This window comes from Apus apus, chromosome 4, assembly GCF_020740795.1.
Source record: "Apus apus isolate bApuApu2 chromosome 4, bApuApu2.pri.cur, whole genome shotgun sequence".
NCBI lineage: Eukaryota > Metazoa > Chordata > Aves > Apodiformes > Apodidae > Apus > Apus apus.
This window is the reverse complement of record NC_067285.1, coordinates 96,054,670-96,066,742: the sequence shown is the minus strand read 5'-3', so window position 1 is coordinate 96,066,742 and position 12,073 is coordinate 96,054,670. Positions and strand designations below refer to the sequence as shown.

The 12,073-nt window shown below is 36.9% G+C and overlaps 1 protein-coding gene across 1 annotated transcript in view; it reads right to left on the bottom strand.

Moving 5' to 3' along the window:
- The window catches only part of SEL1L3 (SEL1L family member 3), a 36,685-nt gene that overhangs the window by 17,471 nt on the left and 7,141 nt on the right, over positions 1-12,073 (bottom strand). The window contains exons 4-12 of the mRNA XM_051619987.1: positions 10,291-10,412; positions 8,788-8,903; positions 6,638-6,693; positions 5,496-5,628; positions 4,772-4,904; positions 3,911-4,057; positions 3,277-3,488; positions 1,554-1,733; positions 329-448 (exon numbers count right to left, since the gene is read on the bottom strand). Of these exons, the coding sequence (XP_051475947.1) occupies positions 329-448; positions 1,554-1,733; positions 3,277-3,488; positions 3,911-4,057; positions 4,772-4,904; positions 5,496-5,628; positions 6,638-6,693; positions 8,788-8,903; positions 10,291-10,412 (1,219 nt within the window). The remainder of the gene's footprint in view (positions 1-328; positions 449-1,553; positions 1,734-3,276; positions 3,489-3,910; positions 4,058-4,771; positions 4,905-5,495; positions 5,629-6,637; positions 6,694-8,787; positions 8,904-10,290; positions 10,413-12,073) is intronic.

The window sequence follows — 12,073 nt, the reverse complement described above, 5'->3', positions numbered from 1 at the left end:
TTATAACATACTGTCTCAGATCAGCAGCAATAACTGCCTTGTGTCAAATAGAAGTCCATGGAAAATGATCACAGAAGGAGATTTTAAGTCTTGACAACTCTTCCCTTTTGCCTTGCCAAAACTGCAATAGCTTTTTACATGGCCACTGGATATTATCAGACAGAAACATGGGAAATAGTTCCAAGCTCATAAAAAAGAAGCACTTCTGGGTGGAAAGAGAAAACATCTGTCCGCTTCACCCTCCTCCACAACTGTCCTACATAGTCTACACATGTACATACATGATGTGTGTATAAAACCAAGAAAGAGGAAATGTATTATTTTATACCTGTGCAGCTGCATTTCCTCTTGATGCTTCATGTTTTAGCCACATAAAGACATCACCATTTTCTTTTGTTTGAGCTTTTAGTAGTTCATCATCCATCAGCCTTATAGTTTCAACAAACGCCTGAAGAGTAGGTGAACAGAAAAAATTTACTGCATAATCAAATCATACAGCTGGCACCAAAATGAAAATGTTGTCCATTCCCTGTTTATTCCAAAAAATTTGTGATCAATTTTGGGTTTTAAAATTCTTAACTCCTTTCTGCTGGCCAGTGCATTAAGAGCCATCCTTACATCCAGTGTAAAAAACATTTACTACTTCATTACAGTACAAAACTCTAAGTCCATTCTACACTGGGAAGACATGCCAAGATGCCAAAAACAGGAATAAAAGCCCCACCTTTATTGATTTAATAATAGCAAAGAAGTTGTTTTAAGCCTCATAAGGCTTTCTCGTTTCTATAGAAATCTCTGTTAAAAGATTTAAAACAGGCTGGCAGAAAGCTTGATGTAGACCTGCCCTATAGCACCCTTATCTAGGTGGGTCTCTGCTAATTTTTAGATATTCAGCAATCAATTTTTTTTTTTTTTTTTTTTTGGTACAAGAATAATTATTTCTGATAAACCAGGATCCTAGTACTGGCCTACCTTGAGTATTTACATATAAAGTTGTGTTACCTCCTGTTTAGCAGCCAATTCTAAAATAATTTTACTGTAACTTTACTTCATCAAATAGCTATTTAACAGCCAAATCTTTACATTTGATAATATAAAAGATTTAAGTATGGAGAGAACAATTCACCTTTTGCATGAACTTCATTATGTTTGGCTACTGAAACAGCAAATAAGTTGCTTAATAAACACATTTGACTATATTACTAATTAAAAAGTAGAGTGACAAGTTAGGGCCCAAGAATATTGAAAGATTCGTGGACAATTTGGAAGATTTGAGCCTAAGTTTGATTTGGTTTCCCTCTTGACAAAAAAACTGAGTAATGATATTTACATAAAATTTGAGGCATTTTATAACAACCATAGAATGGTAGAATGGTTTGGGTTGGAAGGCATCCTTAAAGACTATTTAGTCCAACACTCCTGCCATGGGCAGGGCCATCAATCAGATGAACTAATATTTGTAAATCAAGACAATAATATTCTGGTCTCATAAATAATATATGAAAAGTCATTTGCACATAAAACAAATTCACATACACTTATAACTCTTTTACCTGTTCTCCTTTTATAGTGTGTTGGTCCAATGATGTCATTATTGCGATATTACTGTAATAAGCATACGACAGCTCCAAATCAAGTGGATAGTTATTAATGCCTTGGTAGTGTTTATAGCCAAGATTCATCACAGCAAGTCTCTCATTCCCCTGAGCACCAACCAAACTATACAGCAGTCCCTGGCAAAAATCAACAGACAAACAAGAATTAATTCACTGTACATCTCACAGGTTTAGCACTTTGGTGGATATTTACAGGGATCAGAGCTCATACTGATAGTTGATATACTAGCTATACTGTGTAAACAGTTACAGAATAAAGCACAGCCCTAAACATAGTTAAAACATCTTCTATATCTAGGGAAAGATTTGAAAGAAAAACTAGACTCTTTAAATACTCTTCAAGTACTGCTCTTACCCTGCCACTACTAAATGTACACCGATTTTTAATGCCTCTATTATAGTGTTAATTTTACTCTACACTTTTTATACTCAGCAGTGACTTAAACAGTCTCACTGATGTCAACTGGAGTTTTCACACTGAATTCAGTGGAAATATAGAGCACTTGAAAACCTTACCCTAAGGATCTGACAGGACTAGAAGGATGGGACTTGTGACTGACAAGGTTTCAGCTCAGAAATCCCTTGAGATACATGTTAATTGGTGACAGAAATAGTCTAGGTACTGCACATTTGCCAAAACCATTTTCAGCACTGCTATTATTTTTCACCTGCACAGTAATAAAACCAGTAGTGTCCCACCTGTGCTGGATATTAAATTATTCCCTACACTATCTGAATAAGATCCAATAACAAAATTACTTAGCCTCCAGAATTAGTACCAGGAACATTCCATAATTAGGGTATAAAAAAAGACTCCTGTCTAAGGTTTCTTACATTTGAGAGACTAGAGTAAGCTTGGTCTCCTACTGGCCTCTCAGGGGTTCTTTTGATTTAATATACTGTAACCACCTTAGGCAGATCTGCTATTCTTTATGAGCATTTTATATTACTGTACAATATCACAATCAAATATCTGTTGGCAATATCAGTATAGCCCTCTTCCAGTGAGATATAAACACCTCCCCTTTACTTGACCTTGCAATGAAATCACATGGAAACATTTAAGTTATTTGCAACCTGCCTAATATGTCAGGAATTCACATGCTTTGCAGTTGCTCAGCTGAAACTTGGTCAGCTTTTTTCCAAAAGAAAACTGTTCTACTTTGGTTACCTTTAATCCTTTGACCATAATATACTCAGTGCCACATTTTCCTACACTGTAAAATGGGACTCCTTTCCTGACTGTACAATGTAATCTTTCCACTTTCAATTTGCCCGACAACAGACTTTTTTCTTACCCACCTACAAATGACTATGGGTGACTCAAGGGTTATTACCTCATCCTGCCTCCTCAGTGATTGGGAAAATCAGTATGTTCCATGCTGTTCCCTTTACCACCATATTTAGGTCTCCTTAAATCACTGATTTCCTTGTTTTGGATGAGCAGGATAAAGATTCCCACCATGGAGACTTAATAAAGACTTCTCTGTCACTGGGCTATTGAGGAGTAGCGGTATTGGGGAATCCCTTCAGTCACAGCTCCGATCTGGAGGCCACTTCAAATTTTTTAGTTCAATTGATCATAAATCCATTTCATTTCTAAATTGTTTTTAAAGGTAATTGATTTCACAGACATAATCAAACATGTTAAATATACTACCTTTGTATGATCCACAGACACACCAAGTCCTGTTTCAAATATAACTGCAAGGAAATAGGAAGCCTTATGGTATCCACAACAACTGGAATCCACCAAGAGAGGGACAGAGGAGCCCGTATTGCTGAGGCCATTGGCACTGGACAGATCCTTTGCAACCTTCTCAAATATCCTCTGGCCAACTCCTAGAACTGAATCATTTCCATCTTCTAACACTAAAAATAAAACATAGGATGCACAGTTACTGCAAGAGGTAAAGTCAGGAACTGACTTCCCCTCCTTAATTTAATGGAACTGAGACAGATTCCTTTTTTTTTGCTTCATGCTGAATGGCATTCTCAATGCAGACAATCCAGCTTCCTAGAGATATAAGGTACTAATGAATAGGAAGGGTGAATAAAAATACAAAAGACTGTCTCAAAGTAATTAACCACTAAAAGCATAAGGATACCTATTTCTTTCTACATAATAAGCCATTCTTCATTTGCACCACAACATGCAAGTCACCTGATACACCTTTACTAACTTAGCTGATATGAAAAAAAAAGTATAACACATGAACTGAAGCCACAGCATACTAACTGAGATGACATATATTGTGGAGCTACCAAAGAATGATAAAATAAAATACGATTACCATCTGGGGCACTGAAATCCATCTCTTGTAACAGTTTGAACAAGGTATGGTATTTTTCCCTGAGCTCTTTTCCCCACGTGAAGGCATCACATTTGGATTTTTCTCCATATTTGTGTATCAGCTTCAAATAATAGTTTTCGTAGAAGCCTAGAAAAAACCAACACATTTAAGACATGAAAGCTGACTTGACAGGTAGAAAAAAAAAAGATGTTCCTAGGGCAAGATGAAAATTCATGCAAAGATATGCACATTCTTAACACAAAATAGTGGTAAAAATTCATACAGTTAGCACAAGCCACTTAGAAATACCTAAGATTTCTTCTACTGTTTTCCATTATCTGGTCACAATGTGATCAAATTCTAACTGGAAACATAAGCTAGTTTTCAGCACACATTTAAACTATGTTTCTCTTCTTTCATTTAAGTGATTGCTTTGGTATAAACCTGCACGTTAGGTAACTGTGAGAGAGACATTTGGCTAAAACCACCTATATTTGGGAAAGGCTTAAAATCCATGTGCCTTTAGGGACATTTGGGAATGAAACAGCAGAAAGGTGACTGAATAGCTTGTATGTAAGCTCTAAAGTGTTTCTTTGCTCCTTTATGCACCCATCTTATTAGAGAAGAAATATCAAAGAACACTGTTTAAGTTTGTATTCCATTGCACAAAAGTCTTTGCAGGAACCATATTGCAGTTTTAGCTACCAGAAATTTGCTAATCTCTGCAAATTGCCCTCTTTCTTGTGATGGCTGAATTTGAGTTTACTTTGGATGATTGTTACCTAGATTCAAGTAAAAGGAAAGAGCAAAGGTCTCCAAAGATCACAGTTTAAAATTCGTATCTCATATATCAAAACTTACAATTTCTTTGCACTTTTTCACCTTGTCTTACAATGTATCTGTACTCATAAACTATTTCTTGAATGTCCATACATCTCTCGTAGTAGAGTTCAATTTGTTCCACTGCTTCTTTGTCATGAAGGGGGTTAGAAATCTATAAAAAGACAAATGATGAATAAATACCATCTACAGTATCTGCTGTTTATGGTTGACTAGAAAAAAAGAGTTGTAGGCATATAAAAGGAAACAGATTATTTGCTGCAATCAGCTTATTGGGAACATCATGGTAATGGGCCAGACAACCTGATGTTGACCACAAAAGACTGTGACTTTAAACATCAGCATAATCCAAGAAACCACAGATGGATTTCAACCACTGACCAAGGCTATGGGACTTTTACCACTGATTTCAACAAAACAACACATTAATCAAATGTGTTAGATACCGTATTATGAAAAAATCTGGAAAACAAAAAAATAATGAAAATGAGTCCTTACTTAAATATATATTTAGGAACACTGCTTTACATCTCACTTCTGTAAGTCTTATCTCTTTGCATTTGAAGTCGTAACTAACTTTCCTAGATTTTAACAGAAAATCACCATATTTTGATTATATATTTTCAAATACTATTATGTTTCATAGCAAGTTTATAATTTGGTAAGAGCTTCAGCTAAAAATAATAAAACACGGAAATATCTGGCTGCTAATATTTAAACATTTCCAAACACAACTTTTATTTACCTGTTCTGTTTCCAAGACATTAAGACGATAGTATTTCACAGGTCCAAAGAACGCTTCAATACCGTTTACATATCCACTGCCTCCAAGAACAAAGTATCCAGCAGTGTCATCGTAATAGAAATCTTCCCTAAAACTTGAGAACATGAAAGAGAAGTTAGCTATCAAGAGGTATTATCAAAGAGAAAAATAAATTTGTATCACAGAATTTCTGTGACCGACAGCCTTAAGCTCACTGCCAGCATAATTTTCTTTTCCCATATGTTACTCTCAAAATCCACTCTGTAATTTAGTGTGATAAATTCTGGAGTATATTTCACAAATCCCTTGTCTACAAACATATTAAACCAGCAGGGCATTTTAGTTTTTCTGATCTGTAGGTATCTTCTGGTGTTTTATGCATCATTACACAACCTCAAAGGTTTCAGTTCCACTTCTTCTTTGCACTTTCTAAAATTGGCATATGAACATTTAAGTTATCTGTCATCTAGAGTTACTATCTTCACATTTACAACTTCTGGCTTGTAAACTATAGCAGAGAAGGAACAACACTAAAGCCTGCCATGGAATTTACTGTTACATTGCTTCCATATTAAAAGGTTTTGGTTTTTTAAATTATTTGCACAAGAAAGAGTCAATCTTAAATTACAATGAAAGAGAGCAATTAAAGATCCATGTAAAAAAAGTATTAGGCTGTTTAGAATAAACAATAGAGCAAAAACATTCTTGGTGGAAATTTTGGTCTCTACCTAAGCAAAGCAAGTAACAATTTCACCAGTGAAATCCTAGCTCTCTCACAGCAACCGTAAAATCTCCTTTGACTTCAGTAAGGCCAAGTCCTCACTGGAAGACTGATCCTAATGCCACTGACCTTCCAAACAGTTTTCAGTGAGGTTTATCACACTCTAGTACTAGAACATGCAGCATGTTAACACAACTGGCTCCTGGCATTAACAAAATTATTCAGCTCTTGCTTAATGCACAGTAATGCAAACTGTTTTTGAAAGGACAGAGTGGAAAAAGACCACAGACATTTTGAAAATAATTTGCAATCTCAGTTACAAACTTGTTTTCTCCTTCTCCCACTTCCCATGTCTGAAATACAGACACACATATTACTCAACAAAGGGGAAAATGCTGCTTACGTAAAAGACTGATGATGATGTCTTTTCAAATTCTTCCCAACACTGCTTACTTCTATCTAAAATAACACAAAATATTCATTATAATACATGAAATATTACAAGGTACATTTCTGAAGCCATTTCAACTCATAGTTCAGAAGATTACAGCTGCAGTTTGTTGCATCTTCTTTGCAGTAAAGAGGATGGTGTCACATATATGACATATGTCAGAGGAGCTTAATAGAAAGCAATGGCTCTGGTCTGTCCTGGCCAACCATGAGACACGAAAACCAGCAAAAAATAGCACAGATGTTGCCTACTTCAGCTATTTCATTCCTCTGTTAAGTCAAAAGACATCTGTACTTTGCTGAAGCTTTTATTCTTCCTAAGTGGGAAAGGCTGTTTTGCTTTTCTATAGCAGAGAAACTAAATGAATATTCATCTCCCCAAGAAAATGTAGCATATAGGGGAAGAATGGCCATAAAGCTAATGTAACAGGCCATGATTTAAAAAAAAAAAAAAAAGTGGGTTCAACTCCTACTTTCAGTAGACTATGAGAGTAGTAAGGCACTGGAATAGGTTTCCCAGGGAGGTTGTGGAAATTCCCCCTCTGGAGGTGTTCAAGGCCAGGTTGGATGAGGCTTTTTGCAGCCTGGTCTAGTGTTTAGTGTCTCTGCTCATAGCAGGGAGGTTGGAGCCTGATGATCTTTAAGGTCTCTTCCAACCTTAACCATTCTATGACTCTATGATGCCCGAGAAGAAAGACTAAGGTTTTCATCCATGTTAGTATTGCCTAAGGACTCACAGAACAGCCCTGCAAAATTTTCTCAAGTGCCTAGGGATTATCAGGGATTCATCTGCATCTTCAGATACTCTTAAAATCTGGCTTTTAATTTCTCAATGCCTCAATTTACCAGCCTTCCCTAATTTATACATGCTAGATCACAGTGGTCTAAATGCATCTAAATGAATGGAACTGAAATAATAATAGAATCATTTAGCTTGGAAAAGACCTTTAAGATCATTGAATCCAACTGTTAACCTAGCTCTGCCGAGTCCATCAATAAACCACGTCCCTAAGTGCCACATCTACATGTCTATTAAATACCTCTGGGGATGGTGAATTAACCAATTCCTTGAGCAGCCTGTTCCAGTGCCTGACAACCCTTTTGGTGAAGAAATTTCTCCAAATACCTAAACCTCCCCTGGCACAAACGGAGGATATTTCCTCTTGTTCTATTACTTGTTACTTGGCAGAAGGGACCAACCCCACCCCAGTACAACCTCCTTTCAGGCTGTTGTAGAGATTGATAAGGTCTCCCTTCAGCCTCCTTTTCTCCAGGCTAAACAACCCCAACTCCCTCAGCCACTACTCATAAGACTTGTGCTCTAGACCCTCCACCAGCTTTGTTGAAATGAAATGCCTAAATACAGAGATTCTTCTGTACTTTTTGAGGATTGTAGCATTATAAAATTTACTACAGGAAGACATATCAACAAGATGGAACCGAACCAAAACTTCATCTTTTCCAGAGAACAATTCTTAAGTACTGAAATGTTTTCAGGTTTGGTTCTGCTTCATCTTTTTTACACGAGAGTGTCCATTAAACACTTAATGGCTCCCTTATTTTGTCCAGAAGTGAACATATATTGACCATGGATTTCTCTCACACCTGAATAAATTAACTCTGCTCTCTGATATAAGAATATTTTTCCTCAGTCTAATCATACAAGCAATCTTCACATTTTCAACCAGTCAAGTATCAATACTGACAGTAACTTTCATATTTGCACCTGAAGCTGGGCTTCAAAACCCATAGGCTCTTCCCTTTCCTGTGAACTTAAATTACAACTACAAATTAAGCAACCAGAAAAAGACATTTCTGATTCTATGCAACATTTTTTTCACTTTTCCTTTTCACAATATGCTTAAAAGCATATTATATTAGAAGTAAATACATGTTTCTACCTGACTTTCTTGCAAGACAATCAATCTGCTTACCACTTGAGTACTTTAAAACATTTTCAATGGGAAAGAAGTTAAGAAGATTAAGGTTTTTATTATTTTCAGACCCTAATATCTTAATAGCTGGAGGTTCAGACCAGGGGCTTGTCAGAAGCATAATTAGACAAATCTCAGCCTTGATCCTGTAATTCAGCAGCAGGCCTACCTGTCCACCCTTAAAAGAGAGATCCAGTCGAAACCACTGCTTCAGAGGAAGGCTGAAGCTAGTTTTCACTGCAAGGTCATCTCCTCTCATGAGGTGCATCTGAATATGCACATAACCTGACAGAGCAACAAAGGAAGAAAAAGGAAATAAACACCACAGAAATACCAATATTAAGAATAAGCTTCCTAATGTATTATTCACAGTTATTTTGTTGTCTTCATCCTCTTCATCATCAACAGAGATCTGGGCACTCGCCAAGCCATACATCAGTTCTCACAGAACTCCAGAGAAATGTGCTTCACATTTCAGTTACACATCTCAGATGCTAATGCCCAGGCTCCCACATTAAAACACAGACTCAAGAACAAACTGTCTGAGGGACAGACACTCTAAATCTAAGGCAAACAGGGAGGGTGCCACAGTTGGTGTGGCACCAGAAACACCAGAAAGCAGACATGACTTGCAGAAAACAGTAGAGGAGAATAGCAGACAATGGTATCTACTCCACACTCTTAACTGCTAGAATGTGCTAGCATGTCAGAGTGCAGTGCTTAAGAAGAAGATGACTCTACCCTTCACTACCTGGATCTGCAGAAGCTAGACTCATGGTCTGAGCTCTTACGACAAGAATAGGATATTATGATACTCTAGTCTAAAACTGAGAATAAAACTGGCCCTAAAACCTCTCCAAGCAAAGTTAATGTCAAGTTGGTAACTTCCAGCTGAGCTGCTGTTTTTGTTTGTTCTTGAAAGAGAAGCATCCAGTTTAGAGTGGATAGACTAATTATCTATATCAATTATGAGGCAGAGATAATAGAGCTAGCAAAAAAAACCTACAGGAAAAGATTAGTTGTGAAATTTGCAAAGAACAGGAGAAAATCAGGTGTGCACTTTTAAAACTTTGCACACTTATTTCCTTCTGCCAGTCCCCAGCTGCTGAATTTCATTCTTTATCAGAAGTCTGAGGAGCCATCTTCTGGCAGGAATATTCCTCTACTGCAAGTGTTGTTAGACTAAGTGTTATCTCTTAAATTTTTTTTGAATCAGGTATTTAAACTGAGCTTCTTGAACATTGCAATATAGGAAAGATCTTGAATAACTTGGACTTTTTCTGAGGGTATTTCAAATTTTCATGTTGTATGTAAATAAGAACTGAGAACAGTATTCAAATAATACTTCAACAATAGCAACAAAGGTTGTTCATTGAGATAAGACTGTTTAAGCCCAGTGTATGTTTCTGACCTGTAAGATTCAATCTGTTCTCCAAAGCTGACATTTCCTGAAGTTAGCCAAGACTAGAATAGTTGCTATGCAACTATTTCTTAGTTTTACTCCATTAATTTAGTAACTACTTTCCTATTGAAACACTATAGTCAAAAAGAAGCATTTTGCAAGGGATCGGTTTCACAAAATAGGTCTGATAACATATAAATGTTATAATAACTTATAAATGTTATTCCTAGGCACAGCTCTATAAAGACTGTATTAGATAATATCCCTTACCTTCCTCATTTAGAAATACAGCAGGAGTACTATACATTTCTTTCGGATCAATAAAATAGAGTATACCACACAGATCCTTTTCACAGTGATGCAGCAAATACAGCCAGATTGAAACGGTGAACCTGCATGAGAAAAATGTTTAAAAATCCACTCCTGATGAGAAGTGTCCCTATATAATTTGAAAAGCATGCATTTCGCTTTAATTTAGCTAATCTATTTCACACACGTAATCTTCAGAACAGAACACATCCTCTGCAGTGCAAACCTTTAGAGCAGTAGTACTTAAGACTCTTCATCTGTGATTTTCTTTTAACCACACACTTCTGTGGTAACAACACGAGAGAAGAATAAGAGAGTGTTGTCTGAGTCAATTCCAGAATGCTGAGCTAGAGCTACTGCCAGATCCCACATCAATAAGGAACTGAAAACATGATAGAGACAACTTGGAGCCAACCTCCAGCATGAAGGCTACAGTACAAAATCCCCAAAAGCAGGATCTTCCAGTCTTGATTGTGGAAACCAGTAAAAACTAAGCTGTGTCTTCTATACTAAATGCCAACTGTGAAAATGTGCTTGGGAGAAGCAGTTAAAAATTAATCCAGCCTCTGGGTAGTACAGATAGGCAAGAATAGCTGTCACAGAGCTATCACAGGATAAATAAAGGTGAAACCTGTGCAAACTATGGAGCCATGCAAAATAAAAAAACTGAAGACTCAACAACTGTGTCTATTTAGAAGTTTGTGTAAAAAAATTTATACCACAGTATCTACTTTTAAGGAGTTCCTCTGTGCCAGACTAAATCTGCTTCAGGGCTCTTAACAGAAACTTGACCATTTATTTCCATAGCAGTTAGGCCAATGCTGAACACCTTTGAAAACTGCACCTCCAGTGTACTACCCAGCAAAGTACGATTATTATAATCTCTGCCAAGTAAGTTCTCTTTTCTTAGGTGTCTTTTATAAGAAGATATTATTTGGGTTTCTTTCTATTTCTATAATAAAGAAAAAAAGTCAGTAATTATTTATGATAGTTTAGATTTGGGTCAACTTGCCTTGGTTCTCCCTCAGGAAGTTTCTGAACATAGAGTACCTTTTATCTTTTCCTAAACTAAAATAATACAGAGCCTATAACTTAAATAACTAATAACACCATATCTGCCAGAGATGGCACATGGGTGAGGAAGGAAGGTTTGTAAACCACAATCACTTTTATCTTGTTACAACCTTCAGGCAAACATTGTGTTTCCAGAAATACTGCTTGTGCTTATATATATAGCTCTTTTCATCTTTTATCTCTGGCAATACAACAATCTTTAATGCTGCAAGTGTCCATTTGGTCCTTGATTGCCAGTCTGAGTACATTAACTGTTCTGGCCACATTTCTTGGGACAGAGTTTGGGACAATGCTGACTCATTTCACAACCCCCATTGCTGCAGAATGCCATACAACGTCAGTAAACCCTTACAGCCTATCCTTGCTGCAGGCTGTCCCCTGGTAGCTACCTCAAATGACAGTTTTCTATCCCCAATCCTCTTTCTTCACAAATCCCTCGCTAAAATGAAACTAGTAACTTCAGTTAGATCCATCTGCTTCTGTTGGCATTTTGGTGCAGCAAGGAACCACCACTCACACACAGAGAGATGAAGGAAAACTCTCTTCCTCTTCTTCACAGTTACCCCAGGCTGTCATGCAGCTGCAACACCCAGGTAATGCTTTATGTTAACACTGGAGACACCACCAGCAGGCAAGAGATGGTGGAACCAGTGTGGAGACAGTAAAGAGT